The sequence below is a fragment of the Chiloscyllium plagiosum genome, unplaced genomic scaffold (genome assembly GCF_037043375.1).
Source record: "Chiloscyllium plagiosum isolate Xiang-an unplaced genomic scaffold, Cpla_swu_hap1 HiC_scaffold_27, whole genome shotgun sequence".
Classification (NCBI taxonomy): Eukaryota; Metazoa; Chordata; class Chondrichthyes; order Orectolobiformes; family Hemiscylliidae; genus Chiloscyllium; species Chiloscyllium plagiosum.
The window spans coordinates 77,818,162-77,840,770 of NW_028270165.1; the positions used below are offsets into that span (position 1 = coordinate 77,818,162).

The following is a 22,609-nucleotide window of genomic DNA, read 5'->3' on the forward strand; positions in this document are numbered from 1 at the left end:
AGCCACTGATGAAGGAGCAGTGCTCCGAAAGCTAGTGCTTCTAAATAAGCCTGTTCGACTGTAACTTGGTGTTGTGTGACTTTTAACTTTGTACACACCAGTCCAACACTGGCACCTCCAGGTCATGACAAATTTTGAGTGTCCAAATGCGAATAGGAGAGAAAAAAGCCGAAGCCACAATGTTTTCCCCCTGTGCCTCGACATTTTGTCCCTTTTGCATTTTGTCTGGCTGTTCAACGTTTCTGTCTTTTCCCCAGGGTAGATGTAGTCCAAAACTAGAGGTCACTAGTTGAGGGTGAGAGGGGAACGATTTTAAAAGATTTAAATGACGAGGAATAGAACATTCAACATTTACAGGGCAAAAGTGAGGACTGCAGATGCTGGAGATTAGATTCAAGAGTGTGGGTTTGGAAAAGCACAGCAGGTCAGACAACATCCGAGGAGCAGGAAAATCGACATTTCGAGCAAAAGCCCTTCATCAGGAAATAGCCACGGGGAACTGCAGGGCTGTAGTGCAATCAGATGTTTCTGGGTGGGATGCTGTTGGGAAGGTGTGAATTTGATGGCCGAATGGCCTGCAGGGATGCTATGAATCCACTGCCTTAGTCACGTGTATATTGAGAAATGAATGCCCCAAGTCTGCTGTGGGAGAAGTAGGCTCCAGTTCATGGGACACTGACACCAGTCCTTGGGTAACCCATTCACCTCTTACAGCCTGACCTTTGTTGTGGCCAAACTGTACATGCGCTGATGCGAGTTTCAGAAAGATTTTTGCAGCTTTTTTTAAGAATATGAACAAGCTTCCAGACTGTAATGATGTTTCTGAATATATCATTTTAGCTATTCTCAATTTCAAAAACCAGCTATTTCTCGGATACCCTTTTTCCCAGGAGAGTCATCATCATCCATTCTTTCTCTCTCCTTAGAAGGGTTTGATACAGTGATCAAAAAGGGCTGAGGCACAAGAAAGGATGGGGTGGGGGTTGGTGCATGCTGGTGGTGGTGGAGAAGGTAGAGAAAATGGACAAGGAGACAGAGGTTGGTGGGTAGAGAAAGACTGGAGTTCAGAGGGTTGGGGAGAGAATGGGGGGGGTGCAGTGTGAGGAGAGAGAATGGGAGGTGCAGAGTGTGGGGAGAGAAAGAATGGATAGAGGGTAGTGGGTGGAGAGAGAATGGACACAGGGACACAGTGTGAGGAGAGAGACAGCACAAAATTCTACCTTCTCCAGGACTGGTGTCAGTGTCCAACGAACTGGAACCCACTCGTCCCATAGCAGGCTTGGGGCAATCATTTCTCAATATACACGTGGCTAAGGCAGTGGAATCATATCATCGCTACAGGCCATTCAGCCCATCGAATTCACACCAACCTTCCTAACAGCATCTCACCCAGGCCCACCTGATTATGCTACAGCCCTGCCGTTCCCATGGCTAATGTAGCCTAAGCTGCACATTCCTAGACACATTAGCACGGCCTATCCACCCTAACTTGCAGATATTTGGACTGTGGGAGGAAAGCAGAGGACCCGGAGGTAACCCATGCAGACACAAAGGGGAGAATGTGCCAAAGTCCACAAGAACAGTCGCCCGAGGGTGGACTCAACATGAGGTCCCTCATGTTGTGAGGTTAACAGCCCCCATTCCCCCCAACGTGTCTGCAGCCTGGCTTCCAGCTCCATCTTTGAGCTGAAGGTCCTCCAGCATATTTTTGCCCTGGGTGACAGCATCCAGAGCCTCCCACCTTCTGCAAATCGAAAGACAAGTCCCCCCTTGCCCTCTAGGAGAAAGTGTGGACTGCAGATGCTTGAGATCAGAGCCGAGAGTGTGGTGCTGGAAAAGCCCAGCAGGTCAGGAGAATCGATGTTTTGGGCACCTTGCCCTCTCCAACGTGTGTTCTGTGACTGCTTAATTGTTTCTAGTGGCCGAGCAGAGGCTGATAGCAAAGTTTGGAATACATGAGAATGGACTCAACTGGGACCTTGAGTTCATGTCACACTACAGGAGACCCAGCTACACAATGTACTCTCTCTCACACACAAGCATACACTCTTACATACTCACATGCTTGTGCAGACCCTCTCTGATAGTTTCAAACCAGCAGCAGCCACAACACACGTTCATTTAGACAACAGAACACAGGCTTCTGCACAAAATGGACACAAATTTATTTCACAAGGAAACAAGCATTTTCATACAGCTGAACACAACATTGTCTGTGTATATCTCTGTGGACATGTTTGTAAAAGTCAGTGATTCTGTGTCTCACTCTATTGCACTTCCGTCTCGGTGTTAATGTCTGTTTTTCTGTGTTGGTGTGACCCTCTCTGCAAGCAATGGGACGCAGTTTATCTTGGAGGGAAGTTTGAGCGTGTCTGTCTGTGTATGAATGACAAACTCTGTCTGCAATGGCACACACTGTCCTGGAAGCCATGATTCGGAGATGCCCGTGTTGGACTGGGGTGTACAAAGTTAAAAATCACACAACACCAGGTTATAGTCCAACAGGTTCAATTGGAAGCACCTGATGAAGGAGCGTCGCTCCGAAAGCTAGTGCTTCCAATTAAACCTGTTGGACTATAACCTGGTGTTGTGTGATTTTTAATTTTGCCCTGGAAGCGTGTGTCTGAAAGTATGAAAGCTGTCTGTGAATCTGATTTTGTGCCTGTGTGTATCCATGTGTTTGTGTGTGCCCAACTCTGCCTGCAATGGGACAAACGTTTTATCACGTTTTAATTCATTCTTTCAAAGTCAGAGTTTCTCTCTGAGAATAAAGTAACACAATGCCGTCTTCTGCTGGCCTACCCACGTGACATCACAAGCACCTCATTTCCTTGTCCTGGTCCTCCTATGGGGAGGAGCGATACTCATCAGATTATTGAGAATAGCAGCAGCACATAGCTGCCTGCAGTCAGGTATGAACTTGCTGGTGTCTGAGAGGATGCGATGACTGAGTAAATCCTTTCCCACAAAAGCAGCAGGTAACAGCTTCTCACCACTGTGTATTCGTTGGGGTTTCAGAAGATTTTTTTGAATGGACAAATCGTTTTCCACACAGAGAGCAGGGGAATGGCCTCTCCCCAGTGTGAACATACTCATGTATCAGCATTTCATGTCTGTGTTTAAAGCTTTTCTCCCAGTGTGAATATTTGAAAGGTATCTCATCAGTGTTAACCAGTTGGTGTGCCTAGAGGTTGATAACTGAGAGAATGCTTTGTCACACTCAGAGCAGGGGAATGGCCTCTCCCCAGTGTGATTTCACTGGTGCGTCAGCAGGTAGGATGAATCACTGAATCCCTTCCCACACTCAGGGCAGTTGAATGGCCTCTCTCCCTGTGAGTGCATTGATGTTTCTCAAGGCCAGATAATTGAATCCCTTCCCACAAAGAGAGCAGATGAATGGCTTCTCCCCAGTGTGACTGCATCAATGAGACTTCCAGCATGGATGGGCATTTGTATCCCTTCCCACAGTCTGCACATTTCCATGGTTTCTGTGGTGCAGGTGTCCTCATGTCACTCCATATTGGATGATCAGCTGACTCCTTCACCCAGACACAGGACCGGGTCAATAAATTTATAGAATCCCTACAGTGTGGGAACAGACCCTTCAGCCCAACAAGTTCACACCAATCCTCTGAAGGGTAACCCACACAGACCTATTCTCCTACCTCATTACTCAACATTTACCCCTGACTAATGCACCTAACCTACACATCTCTGAACACTATGGGCAATTTTACATGGCCAATTCGCCTAACCTGCACATCTTTGAATTGAGAGAGGAAACCGGAGCACCGGGACGGAAACAACACAGACCCAGGGAGAACATGCAAATTCCACACAGACAGTCGCCAAAGGCTGGAATTCAACCCAAGTGCACAGTGTTCTGAGGTAGCATCTGTCTTCAATCGACATAAATGTTGATTTTCCTGCACCTCTGATGCTGCCTGACCTGCTGTGCTTTTTCAGCACCACACTCTTGACCCCATGCCCGTCCAAGACCGGCTCCTCCACATCATTTCTAGTGAACACAGCCCACACTTGCCACTGCTGCCAGTAAACTTTACAATACCGATGAAATGATGCAGAAACTGCACTCCTGAAAAAATTACAATTTCTAATGATTCTAGCTACTCATTCATTGCTCCTTCTGATACACGACATTGGAAACTTGGTGCTGGAAGCTGAAAGAAATGAGCAGTTTTAAAACAGAAACCTTTGGATCTCTCAGCTTTCAATGAAAGTCAAGAATGTGGTGCTGGAAAAGCACAGGTCAGGCAGCATCCGAGGAGCAGGAGAATCGATGTTTTGGGCAAATCAGAAATGAGGCTCAGAAATCTCGGGGCTGGAGAGATACATCCAAGTCCAGCAGTAAGTTTAAGAAACTTTATTGTGACCCAACTTTGTTACAACTTCAGATCTCCCAGCAAAAGGCATATGAAAACAGCTCAAGGTCGAAGCAACACCACCACCCGCACCACCCCCCCCCCCTCACAACCAGTATGGAGTCACGTGTAGGCCAGACTGGGTAAAGGATGCAGTTGGGACAACTGAGTGAATCATTTCTTGCCACGACAGTTTTCTTCTCGAAAAAGGACATGGTTTCATCAGTAGATTCAGAACTCCAGCTTTCTGAGCAAATTCCAATGCCGTCATCTGCCACGATGGGATTCAAACCCAGGAGTCCCTGGAACTGGGCTGATAGTCTGGTCGATAGTGGCACTCGGCCATCGCTCCTTCAATCCCCCTGCGATCTCCTGTGAACTCGCTGGTGTCTCCGCAGGTGGGAGGACTGGGTAAAGCCCTTCCCGCACTGAGAGCAGGTGAATGGTGTCTCCCCAGTGCGAACCCGCTGGTAGGTCAGCAGGGCAGAATAATTCAGGAATCCCCTCCCGCACTCTGGGCAGATGAATGGCCTCTCCCCGCTATGGACTCACTTGTGGGTCAGCAATGTAGATGAACAAGTGAACCCCTTCCCACACTCGGACCAAGCGAATGGCCTCTCCCCGGTGTGGACATGCTGGTGCCTCAGCAGGGTGAACGAATTCATGGATCCCTTCCCGCACTCAGAGCAGGTGAATGGCCTCTCCCCGGTGTGGATCTGCTTGTGGATCAGCAGTGTAGATGAATGAGCAAACCCCTTCCCACACTCAAGGCAGGTGAACGGTCTGTCGCCTGTGTGGACCCGCTTGTGGATCAGCAGTGTAGATGAATGAGCAAACCCCTTCCCACACTCAAGGCAGGTGAACGGTCTGTCGCCTGTGTGGACCGGCTTGTGGATCAGCAGTGTAGATGAATGCGCGAACCGCCTCCCACCCACTGAGCATGTGAACGGCTTCTGCCTGGTGTGGACACACTGGTGGGTCTGCAGGGTGCACAGTCGATTGAAGACTTTCCCACACTCTGAGCAGATGAATAGCCTCTCCCCGGTATGGACGCTCTGGTGGATCATGAGTTCAGTTGACTGAGTGAACCCCTTCCCGCACACGTTTGGACCCGCTGGTGCGTCTGCAGAAAGCCCATCTGACTGAATCCCTTCCCACACTCGGGGCAGGTGAACGGCCTCTCCCCGGTGTGGACCCGCTGGTGGGTACACAGGCTGGAAGAATTCATGAAACCTTTCTTGCACTGAGAGCAGGTAAACGGCATCTCCCTGGTGTGAACGCGTCTAGGAGTTTCCAACACTGATGGATAAAGGAATCCTTTCCCACAGTCCCCACATTTCCACGGCTTCCCCATGGTGGGAGCTTTCCTTGTGTCGCTCTGGGTTTGAAATTACAAACAGAATGGATACACAGTCTCTCCCCACCACAAGGAGTGAGATTTTGATCCCCAAGCTGAGTAAATGGTGTGAAGCACTGTCAACAGTCAGTGCACTGAATCTCCCTCACTTGGGTGGCACAGTATTCTTCCTGCCACACCAATGTCCAAAATATCTCAAGCAGAAAAAAGCAATGAATCAAGTAGCTCCGTCAGAAGTTGATGTCTCATTTGCTTTCAGATTTCTTTCCACATGTCTTCCTGCAAAAATAAATTAACAAAAGTGACCACTGTCAGTACAGTTAAATAAACATAACATAGGTAGCAATTCCTATAGATTCCCAGATGCCTGATCAAATATTATCCAGGACACAGAAACCTGAAAACCCTCAGGCAGCCAGCTAGCCTTAAAACATTTTCCTCTATACACACTTAAGTGACAATGACCTGTAACAAGCTGCCTACAAAAGTGTTAGAAATAGGGTTGAAACAAGGATATGAAAATGAAATGTCAAGGCTGCTTGAGAAAAGAAAACCAGTAAACCGTGACTTCAGAATCCTTCAGGGGGAAGGTGTGCAGCCAGAAGTCGTGGTGCACATTGGCACCAATGACATAGGTAGGAAGAGGGATAGGGAGGTCATTCAGGACCTCAGGGAGTTAGGCTGGAAGCTAAAAGCTAGGACAGACAGAGTCGTCATCTCTGGGTTGTTGCCAGTGCCACGTGACAGTGAGGCAAGGAATAGGGAGAGAGTGCAGTTGAACATGTGGCTGCAAGGATGGTGTAGGAGGGAGGGCTTCAGGTATTTGGACAATTGGACTGCATTCTGGGGAAGGTGGGATCTGTACAAGCAGGACGGGTTGCACCTGGACCAGAAGGGCACCAATATCCTGGGGGGTAGGTTTGCTAGCATTCTTCGGGGGGATTTAAACTAATTTGGCAGGGGGATGGGATCCGGACTTGTAGTCCAGCAAGTAGGTTAGCTGTTTTTCAGGATGTCCAAGAATGTAGGGAGGCTGTGGAGAGGGTAGCACTGACTGGAAATACTTGCGGACACAGAGATGGGTTCAAGTGTGTATAATTCAACGCAAGGAGTATCAGAAATAAGGTGGGTGAACTTAAGGCGTGGATCGGTACCTGGGACTACGATGTTGTGGCCATCACGGAAACGTGGATAGAAGAGGGACAGGAATGGTTGTTGGAGGTTCCTGGTTACAGATGTTTCAGTAAGATCAAGGAGGGAGGTAAAAAAGGAGGGGGGGTGGCGTTGCTAATTAGAAATGGTATAACGGCTGCAGAAAGGCAGTTCGAGGGGGATCTGCCTTTGGAGGTAGTATGGGCTGAAGTCAGAAATAGGAAAGGAGCAGTCACCTTGTTGGGTGTTTACTATAGGCCCCCAATAGCAGCAGAGATGTGGAGAAACAGATTGGGAAACAGATTTTGGAAAAGGTGCAGAAGCCACAGGGTAGTAGTCATGGGCGATTTCAACTTCCCAAATATTGATTGGAAGCTCTTTAGATCAAGTAGATTGGACAGGGCAGTGTTTGTGCAGTGTGTCCAGGAAGCTTTTCTAACTCAGTATGTAGCTGAAAATGTGTTGCTGGAAAAGCGCAGCAGGTCAGGCAGCATCCAGGGAACAGGAGAATCGACGTTTCGGGCATAAGCCCTTCACCTATCTCTCTCCATAACCAAGGTGAAAGTCACAGAATTGTGGTCACCATCACCAAAATGGTCACCCACTAACAAGCCCATCACTTGTCCCGGTTCGTTACCAAGTACCAAATCCAATATGGCCTCCCCTCTGATCGGACAATCTACATACTGAGTTAGGAGAAAGTGAGGTCTGCGGACGCTGGAGATCAGCTGAAAATGTGTTGCTGGAAAAGCGCAGCAGGTCAGGCAGCATCCAGGGAACAGGAGAATCGACGTTTCGGGCAGGAAAGAAATGGTCGTGTGAGGGAACCTTGGTTGACGAGGGAGGTTGAATGTCTAGTAAAGAGGAAGGAGGAGGCTTACATAAGGTTGAGGAAACAAGGTTCAGACAGAGCGTTGGAGGGATACAGGATAGCCAGGAGGGAGCTGAAGAAAGATTAGGAAAGCTAAGAGAGGGCATGAAGAATCTTTGGCGGGTAGGATCAAGGATAACCCAAGGCCTTTTATGCGTATGTGAGAAACATGAGAATGACGAGAACGAGGGTATGTCCTATCAAGGACAGTAGTGGGAGACTGTGTATTGAGTCGGAAGAGATAGGAGAGGTCTTGAATGAGTACTTTTCTTCAGTATTTACAAATGAGAGGGACCGTATTGTTGAAGAGGAGAGTGTGAAACGGACTGGTAAGCTAGAGGAGATACTTGTTAGGAAGGAAGATGTATTGGGCATTTTGAAAAACTTGAGGATAGACAAGTTCCCCGGGCCTGACAGGATATATCCTAGGATTATGTGGGAAGCAAGGGAGGAAATTGCAGAGCCGTTGGCAATGATCTTTTCGTCTTCACTGTCAACGGGGGTGGTACCAGGGGACAGGAGAGTGGCGAATGTTGTGCCCCTGTTCAAAAAAGGGAATAGGGATAACCCAGGGAATTACAAGCCGGTTAGTCTTACTTCGGTGGTAGGCAAAGTAATGGAAAGGGTACTGAGGGATAGACACTGCTTGATTAGGGACAGGCAGCACGGATTTGTGAGGGGTAGGTCTTGCCTTACAAGTCTTATTGAATTCTTTGAGGAGGTGACCAAGCATGTGGATGAGGGTAGAGCAGTGCATGTAGTATACATGGATTTTAGTAAGGCATTTGATAAGGTTCTCCATGGTAGGCTTATGCGGAAAGTCAGGAGGCATGGGATAGAGGGAAATTTGGCCAGTTGGATAGAGAACTGGCTAACCAGTCGAAATCAGAGAGTGGTGGTAGATGGTAAATATTCAGCCTGGAGCCCAGTTACAAGTGGAGTTCCGCAGGGATCAATTCTGGGTCCTCTGCTGTTTGTAATTTTTATTAATGACTTGGAAGAGGGAGTTGAAGGGTGGGTCAGTTAATTTGCAGATGATACGAAGATTGGTGGAGTTGTGGATAGTGAGGAGGGCTGTTGTTGGCTGCAAAGGTATGATGCAGAGCTGGGCTGAGGAGTGGCAGGTGGAGTTCAACCCTGTCAAGTGTGAGGTTGTCCATTTTGGAAGGACAAAGAAGAATGCGGAATACAGGGTTAACGGTAGGGTTCTTAGTAAGGTGGAGGAGCAGAGGGATCTTGGGATTCATAGCTCTTTGAAAGTTGCCACTCAGGTGGATAGAGCTTGTAAGAAGGCCTATGGTGCATTAGCGTTCATTAGCAGAGGGATTGAATTCAAGAGTCGTGAGGTGATGTTGCAGCTGTACAGGACCTAGGTAAGGCCACATTTGGAGTACTGTGTGCAGTTCTGGTCGCCTCATTTTAGGTAAGTTGTGGAAGCTTTGGAGAGGGTGCAGAGGAGATTTGCCTGGAATGGAGACTAGGTCGTATGAGGATAGGTTGAAAGTGCTAGGCCTTTTCTCATTGGAATGGCGAAGGATGAGGAGTGACTTGAAAGAGGTTTATAAGATGATCGGGGAATAGATAGAGTAGACAGTCAGAGACTTTTTCCCCGGGTACAACAGAGTGTTACAAGGAGACATAAATTTAAGGTGAAGGTTGGAAGGTATAGGGGGATGGCAGGGGTAGGTTCTTTACCCAAAGAGTGGTGGGGGCATGGAATGCGCTGCCTGTGGGAGTGGCAGAGTCAGAATCATTGGCGACCTTTAAGCGGCAATTGGATAGGTACATGGATGGGTGCTTAAGCTAGAACAAATGTTCGGCACAACATCATGGGCCGAAGGGCCTGTTCTGTGCTGTATTGTTCAATGTTCTAAAGGTGCTGAATGACTTCCTGCTGTCCTATTAAATAAAATAAAGATCAGAAATCCATGACGTAAGTCCTTTACTACATTAGAAGATGAAGAATAATTGCAAAGAAGCTTTTACAACAGCCAGCAATGTCAGATAGACACCATATGAAGCAAAATACGTCTACATTTTATATCAACGTTCCAATCCCTTAAAAGCTGCTGAGTTCCATGATAAACTACATTTTTAATTGTGAACAGGAGGAAAGGAGCAATCCTTTTCTAGGGTGCAAACTGTATACGTGCCAAACTGAGGGGATACACAATGAAAATACCTTTGAGAGGGACAGAGAGCACCTGAGCACATTGGTAGAGTCTGCTCCCTCCCTGGATTCACCCCAGTTGCTACAAGTTGCCTCTACCCCACCTCCTCCCCTCCCTTCCAGAACGAATAATGGAAAGGGGGAGACATTGCTTTGCTCCCAAACGTTGCCCAGAGAGAGGGAGCTTCACTCTGAAACTGACAGGGCCACTTCCACTTTGTGACGTCAGCCGGGGGGGGGGGGGGTCGGACAGTGGACCCGCACTGTGCCTGCGCTGCCCTGCAGTTGAGGCACGTGGGGAGGGGAGGACACTTTGCAAAACTATCGCTCTCTTCCAAGTCAATGCGGTTCGAGTTCAAACAAAGCACGGGGTTTAATTTTAGCTTCACGCTCACAGACAACCTCCTCCTGTGTGAATCCAACACTTCACTCCCCTCCACTCCATGGAAATAGTGATTTGAGAGACTCCAGAGTTGGAGTTGCTACCATACCTTCTGTAGGGGGTTTGGTCGAAACAGTTTATTTTATGAACGATTTCAATTCAACCTCATCCTTGCCATTCAAATACTAATTTTACACAGAGGGTGGTTTATGTGTGGAATAAACGTCCTGAGGAAGGTACAATTAAAAGATATTTGGATAAGTACATGAATAGGAAAGGTTTGGAGGGATACAGGAGCAGGCAGGAGACACTAGTTTAATTTGACATTATGGCTGGCATGGACTGGTTGGCCAGAAGGTCTGTTTCCATACTGTATGACTATCGCAGATTCATTGTTCCTTAGAAGTGGAGTCACAGATAGACAGGATTGTAAAGATAGTTTGTACACTTGGCTTTATTGCTCAGAGCATTGAGTACAGTTGTTGAAAGGTCATGTTGTGGCTGTACACGACATTGGTAAGGCCACTTTTGGAATAGTGCATTCGATTCTGGTCTTCCTGCTACAGGATAGGAAGGATGTTGTGAAACTTGAAAGGATGCAGAAAAGATTGATAAGGATGTCACCAGGGTTGGAGGAATTGTGGTAAAAGGAGAGGCTGAATGGGATGGGACTGTTTTCCTTGGAGCATCAGAGGCTGAGGAGTGATCTTATCGATGTTTATATAATCCTGAAGGGCATGGATGGGGTAAATGGGAAAGCTCTTTTCCCCAGGGTGGTGAAGTCCAGAACCAGAGGGCATGGGTTTCAGGAGAGAGGGGAAATATTTTAAAAGGACCAAAGGGGCAACTTTTTCACACAGAGGGCGGTGCGTGTATGGAAATGAGCTGCCAGAGGAAGTGGTGGAGGCTGGTGCAATGACAACATTTAAAAAACATCTGGGTGAGTATGTGAATAGGAAGGGTTTGGAGTGATGTGGACCAAATGCTGGCAAATGGAAATTGATTTATACTGGATAGCTTGTCAGCATGGATGTGTTGGATCAAAAAGTCTATTTCTGTGCTGGTACCTGTTTATTTGATAAAATATGCTTTGTTTCTGATTATGTAAATATTGTTATAGGTCATAGCTGGGTACTAATAGTTAGATGTAAGGGAGGGAAAATTCCTCAAGAAACGACTATGAGAATCCTAGGAGACCATAATTTCTGGTTTACTGCTGAATGAACAATCATTAAGTACTAGCACCTACTGATTTTTAATACTGTTTCATTTTTCTTGTTTTATTTGCTGCTATGATGACACTCTTTGTCTGCATGGTTGACAGGCTGGGAGATTGTGGATTGGGCCTTGATCAACTGAATGTTTCATTGTTCCAGAAGGTGTAAAAGGGGGTCAAAGCTTCAACAGAAACCCAGCAGAGCTGAGAACAGATGACATCTAACTCTGGGGGAACAGGGAGATCAGGACCTGAAATCTCACCTGACGCCAGACTAATCAGTGCTTTGATTAGCAGTGGCAACCCTCTACTTTTACTTAGGTTCCCATTTGACTACCCCCCCCCCCCCGATATTCAGGATCCAGTCCTTCTCATCCTGAAGCCATGTATCTGTGAGGAGTCTCAAATTATAATTATTCTCTTCAATGTGTGCAGTCAATTCATTCACTTTTGTTGCAATACAGCATGCATTCGGTCACTGTTTGTCGCTTCAATTTTTGTGATCTTTTGAAGCCAGCGTTGATTGCAGGTTGATTTATTTTCCTTGTGCCTTTCTATCATTCTCTGATGTTCATTTTCTACATCACTAAATTACTCATCTGCCTTTATTTGACTTGGCCATGTTAAATTGCCCACAGCGTCCAGGGTTGTGCAGGTTTGGTGGGTTAGCCAATGGGAAATATAGGGTTCTCTATTTGTAGTAATTGAAGCAGGAGAAGGCCATTTGGCCCATCCAGGCTGCTCTGCCAATCATTAAGATCGTGGCTGATCTATCCATTGTCTCAGCTCCTCCTACCTGCATTATCCTGACTACTCTTAATTCCCGTAGCATGCAAATGCCCATCTAACGGTGTCTTGAGCTTACTTAATGAAGTTGCCTCTACTGCTTCCTTGGGTAGAGAATTCCATAGATTCATGACTCTCCGGGATAAACAGTTCCTCCTCATCTCTGTCCTAAATCTACTTCCCCTAATAACAAAGCCACGTCCACTCGTCCTAGTCTAACCCACAAGCAGAAATGACTTGGTAGGGTGGGAGATGTGGGCTGGTGGCATGCTCTTCGGAGGGGTCAACATGGACGTGATGGGCCGAATGGCCTGCTTCCATGATGTAGGGCTTCTATGATATATTGCAGTTGTGTTTGCCCTGGAACACAGCACCCAGAACCACCTACCTTCTGAAAATCAATAGACAAACCCTACTCTGCCCTCTCGTATGTGTGTTAACTAACTGCTTCATCGTTTCTAGTGAATACAGCCCGCACCTCCTGCTGCTACCAGTCAACTTTACAATACTGATGAAACAATGCAATACCTGCAATACTGAAAATCATAAGGCTTCTCACACTGTCAGTTACCGATTCACACTCCTTCTGACTCACAACGTTGAAACTATACTGTTGATGGCTGAAAGAAATGAGCAGATTAAAACAAAACCCACCTAAACCCTTCACTGGGCTCCCTGCTCAGCACACTTACTGCCGGTAAACCTTAAAGCACGAGAGATCATAAGGTTGAGGTGAGAGTGGAAAGATTTAAAAGGAACTTGATTAGCAACATTTTCACACAGAAGGTATGGAACATGTGTGGAACAAGCTGCCAAAGGAAGTGGTGGAGGCTGGTAGTATCAAGTGTATAAGTCCTCCTCTGATTTGCTTTTCCGAAATACTGCACCTCATATTTATCTAAATTGAACTCCATCTGCCACTCCGCAGCCCTTTGGCCCATCTGATAAAGGTCCTGTTGTCCTTTGAGTTAACCATCTTCGCTGGCCACTACACCTCCAATTTTGGTGTCATCTGCAAACTTACTAACTATCCTCTCAAATTGATATCCACATCATTTATATAAATGATGAAAAGTAGTGGACCCAGCACCCATCCTTGTCGTACACTACTGGTTACAGGCGGCTAGTCTGAAAAGCAACCCTCCTCCACTACTCTCCAGCTTTTACCTTTGAGCCAGTTCTGTATCCAAATGGCTAGTTCTCCCTGTATTCCATGATATCTAACCTTGCTAACCAGTCTCCCTTGGGGAATTTTGTCAAATGCCTTACTGAAGTCCATATAATACCCTGGGATGTAGGCCCAGGGAATATGTCTGCCCTCAATCGTAATAGTTTGCTGTGTACCTTCCCTATAGACGTTGATTGTTTAAGTTCTACCGTTTCTCTTGCCTGTTCCAATAGGAATGGTACTATTGTCCTCCAACTTGAAAACTGAGGAAAGGTATTGACTTAGCATCTCTGCCATTTCAGTGTTCCCCCTATTAACTCACCGATTTCATCTTCCAAGGGACCAACACTTATCGATTCTGTTCCCTTTAGCATACCAACAGAAGTTTTTTGATATTTACTGCTAGGTTTCTTTTGTAAGTTACCTTTATTCATTTTTTAGTATCCCTTTGTTTATGTTTGAAAGTTTTCCAATGTTTGAGCCTTCCAGAGGTCTGGAATAACATTTCGGAAAAGACTGAAAAAGTTCAAAGTTTGTGAGAAGATTTGTAGCTCGGGTGCTCGTTGCTGTGGTTCTTTTCGCCGAGCTGGAAGTTGTTGTTGCAAACGTTTCGTCCCCTGTCTAGGTGACATCCTCAGTGCTTGGGAGCCTCCTGTGAAGCGCTTCTGTGGTGTTTCCTCCGGCATTTATAGTGGCCTGTCCCTGCCGCTTCCGGTTGTCAGTTTCAGCTGTCCGCTGTAGTGGCCGGTATATTGGGTCCAGGTCGATGTGTTTGTTGATGGAGTTTGTGGATGAGTGCCATGCTTCTAGGAATTCCCTGGCTGTTCTTTGTTTCGCTTGCCCTATAACGGTAATGTTGTCCCAGTCAAATTCATGTTGCTTGTCGTCTGCGTGTGTGGCTACTAAGGATAGCTGGTCGTGTCGTTTCGTGGCTAGTTGATGTTCGTGGATGCGGATCGTTAGCTGTCTTCCTGTTTGTCCTATGTAGTGTTTTGTGCAGTCCTTGCATGGGATTTTGTACACTACATTTGTTTTGCTCATGTTGGGTATCGGGTCCTTCGTTCTGGTGAGTTGTTGTCTGAGTGTGGCTGTTGGTTTGTGTGCTGTTATGAGTCCTAGTGGTCGCAGTAGTCTGGCTGTCATTTCAGAGATGTTCTTGATGTATGGTAGTGTGGCTAGTCCTTTGGGTTGCGGCATGTCCTCGTTCCGTTGTCTTTCCCTTAGGCATCTGTTGATGAAATTGCAACTACGTTAAAAATTAAACACAACATCATTCAGGTGACTGGGGGCGAGGAACACATTCGCCCCGCCCCCGTTGTCTCCGATTGGTTGGATGACAGTTCGAGGAGAAAGTGAGGTCTGCAGATGCTGGAGATCAAAGTTGAAACTTTATTGCTGGAACAGCACAGCAGGTCAGGCAGCATCCAGGGAACAGGAGATTCGACGTTTCGGGCACAGGCCCTTCTTCAGGAATGAGCAGAGAGTGTTCAGCAGGAGAAGATAAAAGGTAGGGAGGAGGGACTTGGAGGAGGGGCGTTGGAAATGTGATAGGTGGAAAGAGGTCAAGATGAGGGTGATAGGTCGGAGTAGGATGGAGGCGGAGAGGTCAAGAAGAAGACTGCAGGTCAGGAAGGCGGTGCCGGGCTGGAGGGATTCGGCTGAGACAAGGTGGGGGGAGGGGGGATGAAGAAACTGGTGAAGTCCAAGTTCATCCCCTGCGGTTGGAGGGTTCCCAGTCGGAAGATAAGACGCTCCTCCTCCGACCGTCGCGTTGTTGTGGTTTGGCGGTGGATGAGTCCAATGACCTGCATATCCTCGGTGGAGTGGGAGGGGGAGTTGAAATGCTGTGCTACAGGGTGGTTGGGTTGGTTCGTCCGGGTGGCCCAGAGGTGCTCTCTGAATCGCTCCGCAAGTAGGCGGCCTGTCTCCCCAATATAGAGGAGGCCACACCGGCTGCAGCGGATGCAGTAGATGATGTGGGTGGAGGTGCAGGTGAATCTGTGGCGGATATGGAAGTTTCCTTTGGGGCCTTGGAGAGAAGTGAGGGGGGAGGTGTGGGCGCAAGTGTTGCACCTCCTGCGGTTGCAAGGGAAGGTGCCGGGAGTGGAGGTTGGGTCAGTGGGGGGTGTGGATCTGACAAGGGAGTCGCGGAGGGAGTGGTCTCTCCGGAAAGCTGATAGGGGAGGGGAGGGAAATATATCCTTGGTGCTGGGGTCTGTTTGGAGGTGGCGGAAGTGACGGCGGATGATGCGCTGTACATGGAGATTGGTGGGGTGGTAGGTGAGGACCAGTGGGGTTCTGTCCTGGTGGCGGTTGGAGGGTCGGGGCTCAAGGGCGGAGGAGCGGGAAGTGGAGGAGATGCGGTGGAGGGCACCGTCGACCACGTCGGGGGGGAGATTGCGGTCCTTGAAGAAGGAGGCCATCTGTGTTGTACCTCGACACGGTCCTGTCCCCATTAGCCCAAGTACTCCCCACCTACGTTCGTGACACCACCCACGCCCTCCACCTCCTCCAGGATTTCCGCTTCCCCGGTCCCCAACGCCTCATCTTCACCATGGACATCCAGTCCCTGTACACCTGTATCACCCTCACCTTGACCTCTTTCCACCTATCACATTTCCAACGCCCCTCCTCCAAGTCCCTCCTCCCTACCTTTTATCTTCTCCTGCTGAACACTCTCTGCTCATTCCTGAAGAAGGGCCTGTGCCCGAAACGTTGAATCTCCTGTTCCCTGGATGCTGCCTGACCTGCTGTGCTGTTCCAGCAATAAAGTTTCAGCTTGGATGACAGTTCGACCCACGCCCGCTACACAGTGACGTCACGGGCTGTGCACCGAGCCCTTTGTGTGTTGGCGCATGTGCAGTGCGGGTGCTGCAGCGGGACAAAGACAGTGTGACTGAGTGTGGGGGAGGAATGGCGCCGGCGGCTGAAGGAATAAGGACAGGAGCCGCTGGAAAAGCTGAGCAGCCCTGGCTGCATGTGTCAAGAGAATCCGAGGAAACGTCTCGGGTCCGGTGACCCTCCTTCAGAACAGGACCAGGTTTCAGGAACATCCCGGGGAGGTCGCCAGGCCCGAGCGCCAAGAGCTGGCTCCTGCCCCCGGGGAGAGGAGACAGTGAGACAGGGTAGGATTGGGACCCGCGGGAGGAGGGAGACTGGGGAGTTTATAAACTCCGAGGGGGAGGAGGCCTGAGGCCGCGAATAAAAGCAACAACAGCCCCAATGTTTACATCACCGGCGAAGGAGCTCCCGTGTTGGCCGGGCAACGGGCCGCCATCTTGGTGAGGGTCAGGCGCCTGTTGTGTTGGGGCGGGGAGCGCGGGCCGCCATCTTGGTGAGGGTCAGGCGCCTGTTGTGTTGGGGCGGGGAGCGCGGGCCGCCATCTTGGTGAGGGTCAGGCGCCTGTTGTGTTGGGGCGGGGAGCGCGGGCGGCCATCTTGGTGAGGGTCAGGCGCCTGTTGTGTTGGGGCGGGTAGCGCGGGCGGCCATCTTGGTGAGGGTCAGGCGCCTGTTGTGTTGGGGCGGGGAGCGCGGGCGGCCATCTTGGTGAGGGTCAGGCGCCTGTTGTGTTGGGGCGGGGAGCGCGGGCGGCCATCTTGGTGAGGGCACCATTAAGCCTGTCATTTCTGAGAGAGAATTCCGACCCTGTGGCAGCGCTTGTGTCAGCTGGAATTTCCTCATTCTGGATGTACGTTTGCTCGCTGATCTAGAAGGTTCACTTTCAGATGTTTTGTCATCTAACTAGGTAACATCATCAGTGAGCCTCCATTGAAGCACTGGTGTTATGTCCTGCTTTCTATTTGTGTGTTTTGGTTTCTTAGTGTCTTACCATTTCCGATTCTTTTTTTCAGAGGATGGTACATGGGGTCCATTATCAATGTGTTTCTTGATGGACTTCTAGTTGGAATGCCATGCTTTGAGCAATCCTGTTTAGTTTGTCTTAGGATGGGTGTGTTGTCCCAGTCAAAGTAGTATCCTTCTTCATCTGTAAGTAGAAATACTCGTGATAGTGGGTCATGTCTTTTTGCAGCTGGTTGATGTTCATGTATTCTGGTGGCTAGTTTTCTGTCCGTTTGTCTGAGGTGATCTTCATTACATTCCTTGCATGGTATTTTGTAAATTACATTCATTTTGGTGGCTGTTTGTGTGGGCTCTTTTAAGTTCATTCACTGCTGTTGAGTGTGTTGGTAGGTTTGTGGGCTACCATGATGCCAAGAGGTCTGAGTAGTCTGGAAGTCATTTCAGAGATTTCTTTGATGGTAGGTAATGTGGCCCGGGTTTCTGGGTGTGTCGTGTCTGGTTGTTTGGGTTTGTTGTTGAGAAATGGGTGGACTGGGTTTATTGGGTACCTGTTCTTCTTGAATGTGCTGTGTAGGTATTTCTCTTCTACTGTTCTTAGTCTCTCTGTGCTGCGGTGTGTGGTGGCTTGTTGAAATAATGTCCTGATGCAGCCTCGTTTGTGGGTGTTATGATTGCTTCTGTAGTTAAGTATTTGGTCCATGTGTGTCATTTTCCTGTAGACATTGGTTTGAAGTTCCCCATTGACTGTTCGCTCTACTGTGGGATCTAGGAATGGCACTTTGTTCTCTTTTTTGTGAATTTTATGCCAGTTAGGCTATTGTTAATGGTATTATAGGTTTCTTTTAATTTGTTGCATTTTGTGATGACAAAGGTATCCATGCATCATCTCAAAGTTTGGGTTGGATAGCTGGCAGGGCTGTTTGTTTGAGAGTCTGCATTACTGTTTCTGCTAGGATGTTGGTGATCCCATGTGTGTTCCATTGATTAGTTTTTAGATCTTGTTATTGAATGTGAAGTGGGTGGTAAGGCACATGTCCAGCAGCTTGACAGTGTTCTCTTTGCTGATAAAGTTGGCACTGTTTGGTGTTTGTGTCTTTGGTTCTTCCAGTAGTGTATTCAGTGTTTCTTTGGCCAGATTAATGTTAATGGATGTGAACATGGCTGTTACGTCAATGTAGACCATCCTCTTCTATCTCGGTGTCTTTGGTGTTCAGAAATTCTTGGATAGATTGAATTGAGAGGTGTTTTAATCTTTGATGGAGTTCCTTGGCTAGTCTGTATATTGGTGTCCCAGGTAGTGAGACTGTGGGTCTGAGGGGGGGCTCCTGGTTTGTGTATGTTGGGTAATCCACTGAACAACAATGAATGACAACGAACTCTCAGAGCGTAGTGGAGGGGAGAGTAAAATGTTGGATTCACAAAGGGTGAGGTTTTCTATGAATGTGAAGCTAAAATGAAACCCCCTGCTTTGCTTGAACTTGAACCATATTGACTTGGAGGAGAGTGAAGGGAGTTTGCAAAGTGTCATCCTCTCCCTACGTGCCTCAGCTGCAGACGTTTCTCCAGCACCTCCCCCGTGAACATCCCAACGCAGAAGCAGCTCTGTCAGCTTCAGAGTGAAACTCTCTCCTTCTGGGCAACATCTGTGAGCAAAGCAATGTCTCCCCCTTTCCTTTCCTCATCCTGGGAGGGAGGGAGATATAGAGAGAGGAGGGAGACACTTCACATGTTGCAAGCGGAGTGAATCCAGGGAGGGAGCAGACTTTGCACAGATGCTGTCTGTCCCTCTTAAAGGTATTTTAATTGTGTATTCCCTCAGTATGGCTGTGTACAGTTTGCACCCTAGAAAAGGATTGTTTCTTTCCTCATGTTCACAATTAAAAGAGTAGATTCTCATGGAACTGAGCAGCATTTAAGGGATTGGCACGTTGGTATAAAATGTAGACGTATGTTGCTTCATATCTGATATTATTGGCTATTGTAAAAGCTTCTTTGTAATTATTCTTCACCTTCTAATGCAGCAATGGAGTCACATCCTGTATTTCTTGTCTTTTTTTTATTTAATAGGACAGCAGGAAATCATTCAGCAACTTTAATGGTTTTCTTTTCTCAGGCAGCCTTGACATTTCATTAGCATGTCCTTGATTCAGCTCCATTTCCAGCACCTTCGTAGGCAGCTTGTTTCAGGTCATTGTCACCAAAAATGAAGTTTTCTTCCATACACACTTAAAGCTATCTGGCTGCATGAGGGTTTTCAGGTTTCTGTGTCCTAGATAATATGAGATCAGCAGACATCTGGGAATCTACAGGAATTGCCACCTATGTTATGTTTATTTAACGGTACTGACAGTAATCACTTATTTTGTGAATTTCTTTTGCAGGAAGACATGCGGAAAGAAATCTGGAAGCAATTGATACATTAACTTTTGACAGAACCACTTGATTCATGGGGAGTTGAATATCAGCAACTGTTCAAATCGAGAAGAAACGTTTGCTTTTGTCTGCTTGAGAGTTTTTGGAAACTGGTGTGGCAGAAAGTGAGGGAGATTCAGTGTGCTGACTGTAAAAGCTGCTTCAAACCATTTGCTCAGCTTGGGGGATCAAAATCTCACCATTCACGGTGAGGAAGAGACTGTGGACGTATTTTGTTTGTAATTTCAAACCCAAAGCGACACAAGGAAAGCTCTCCCCATGGGGAAACCGTGGAAATGTGAGGATTGTGGGAAAGGATTCCCTTCCCCCTCAGTGCTAGAAACTCACAGACGCGTTCACACCGGGGAGAGGCCATTCTCCTGCACCGACTGTGGGAAGGGATTCAGTTGGCTGTGCAACCTGTTGGCACACCAGCGAGTTCACACTGGGGAGAGGCCATTCACCTGCTCCATGTGCGGGCAGGGATTCAGTCGGATGGGCAACCTGCAGACGCACGAGCGGGTCCACACGGGAGAGAAGCCGTTCACGTGCCCCGTGTGTGGGAGGGGGTTTGCTCAGTCATCTACCCTGCTGGTCCACAAGCGGGTCCACACGGGGGAGAGGCCATTCACCTGTTCAGTGTGCGGAAAGGGATTCAGTCGGATGGGCAACCTGCAGACACATGAGCGGGTCCATACGGGGGAGAAGCCATTCACGTGCCCCGTGTGCAGGAGAGGCTTCAGTCATGTGGGCAACTTGCGGCAGCATGAGCGGGTCCACACTGGGGAGAGGCCGTTCACCTGCTCAGAGTGCGGGAAGGGATTCATCGATTCCTCTGGCCTGCTGACCCACCAGCGGGTCCACACCGGAAACAACCTGCTCACCTGCTCTCTGTGCGGGAAGGGCTTCACCAGCTCCTCCCACCTGCGGAGGCACCAGCGAGTACACGTGCCATCGCAGGGGAATTGAAGGAACAGTGGCCGAGTGCCATTATCAGCTGGACTATCGACCCAGTTCTGGAGACTCCTGGATTCAAATCCTGCCGTGGCAGGTGGCGGAATTGGAATTTGGTCAGAAATCTGGAATTCAGAATCTAATGATGAAACAGTTTTCAGGGCAAAAACGAAAATCCCCATCTGATTCACTCATGTCCTTTTCAGGGAAGGAAACTGCTGTTGTGAGAAAGGATTCACTTGGTCATCCCAGCTGCATCCTTTACCCGGTGTGGCCTACACGTGACCCCAGACCCACAGCCATGTGGCTGACTCTTGACTGCCCTCCCTCATGCCTGGGAAATGAGTGGGGAGAAATTTACTTGGATACAGAGAATAGGTTGAAATTGCTGAGTGAGGCAATACTTCCTGTGGGTTAAGGCTGTACCAAGGATCCAATTACAAAGGGACAACCAATAGTAAAGAAAATAGGGGATGGGGAGTGTGTGTGCTTTGACCTTGAGCTGTTTTAAAATGAAATAAGCTACTTTTCATATGCCTTTTTGCTGGGGAAATCTGAAGCTGTAACAAAGTTGGGTCACAATAAAGGTTACCTGAACTTACCATTGGACTCAGACATTGAAATCTATGAGATGCACCGGTTTTTCTTTGAAAGCTGCTCATTTCTTTCAGCTTCCTGCACTATGTTTCCAATGTCATGTATCAAAAGGAGCTAGTGAATCAGTAGCTAGTATTGTTAGAAGCTGTTAAGTTCGTCATCTCTGCAGGTACTGCATCGTTTCATCAGCATTGTAAAGTTTACTGCCTGCAGTGGGACGTATGGGCTGTGTTGACTCGAAACAAAGTTTAAAAATCACATAACACCAGGTTATAGTCCAACAGGTTTATTTGGAAGGACTAGCTTTTGGAACACTGCTCCTTCATCAGGTAACTGTGGAATAGGATCATAAGGCACAGAAGTTATAGCAAAAGATTAGTGTCATGCAATTGAAATGATATATTGAACCAACCTAGATTGCTGTTAAGTCTTTCATCTTTTAGAATGGGTTGCAGGTTTCGGTTCATTAATATTTAAATCCCAGAACTACTTTTAAGTCACATTCTCAAGATGGTGGGCGGCACGGGTTCAATTCCCGCCTCAGGAACCTTCCTCAGGAACGTGTGGAGTTTGCACGTTCTCCCCGTGTCTGTGTGGGTTTCCTCCGGGTGCTCCAGTTTCCTCCCACAGTCCAAAGATGTGCAGGTTAGGTGAATTGGCCATGCTAAATTGCCCTTAGTGTTAGGGGTATGGTTGGGTTACGCTTCGGCGGGTCGGTGTGGACTTGTTGGGCCGAAGGGCCTGTTTCCACACTGTAATGTAATGTAATCTAATCTAATCTAATAAGAGAATGTGTGTATGCTTGGTAAAGTGAGAGTGTGATGGAGTATAAGCCTGTGAAAGGGTGTATACATATGTATGTGTGTGTGTGTGTGTACCTGAGAGAGAGCGTGTGTATAAGAGAGGTGTGGATAAAAGGGAGGGGTTGCATTTTCGTAAAATAAACAAGGGCAGGACCTATACAGTTAATGGTAGGGCCCTGGATCATCTTGTAGAACAGAGACCTGGCAGTTGGGGGGGAAGGTTTCAAGTACATATTTCTTTGAAAGTTGCATCACCAGTAGTTAAGGCGGTGTTTAGCACACTTGCCTTCATTATTCACAACACTGAGTGTAGGAGTTGGAACCTCATGTTGAGGTTGTAAAGGATGTCAATACGGCCACTTTTAGAGTACTGAGTACAGTTCTGGTCACCCTGTTATAGGAATAATACCATTGGAGTGGGTTCAGAAAAGATTTACCAGGATGTTGCCAGGACTGGAGGGTTTGAGTTACAAGGAGAGGCTCCGATCTTTTTCACTGGAGCATAGGAGGCGCTGCTCCATATTATTAAAGAGGACCAGACAGGCTTTATAAGGGGCC

The 22,609-nt window shown here is 47.9% G+C and overlaps 1 protein-coding gene and 1 long non-coding RNA gene across 4 annotated transcripts; one reads left to right on the plus strand and one right to left on the minus strand.

The window, feature by feature from the left end:
* Positions 1–4,521: 4,521 nt before the first annotated feature.
* LOC122543544 (uncharacterized) lies at positions 4,522–16,757 on the minus strand. 3 transcript variants are annotated; one of them, XR_015751552.1, is made up of 3 exons: positions 16,720–16,757; positions 13,909–14,712; positions 4,522–6,018 (listed from the first exon to the last, which is right to left on the minus strand). It is a non-coding gene; the product is annotated as an uncharacterized LOC122543544 (long non-coding RNA). The 3 variants fall into 3 exon arrangements; XR_015751551.1 differs by lacking the exon at positions 4,522–6,018 and having other exon boundaries at positions 13,868–14,712; XR_015751553.1 differs by lacking the exons at positions 4,522–6,018; positions 16,720–16,757 and adding an exon at positions 16,137–16,252 and having other exon boundaries at positions 13,868–14,712.
* Positions 16,434–20,802, plus strand: LOC148144621 (uncharacterized). The gene is made up of 2 exons (XM_087974991.1): positions 16,434–16,609; positions 19,667–20,802. Exon 2 carries the CDS (start codon positions 19,977–19,979, stop codon positions 20,664–20,666), a length of 690 nt encoding a protein of 229 aa, XP_087831117.1. The 5' UTR covers positions 16,434–16,609; positions 19,667–19,976; the 3' UTR covers positions 20,667–20,802.
* Positions 20,803–22,609: the final 1,807 nt, after the last annotated feature.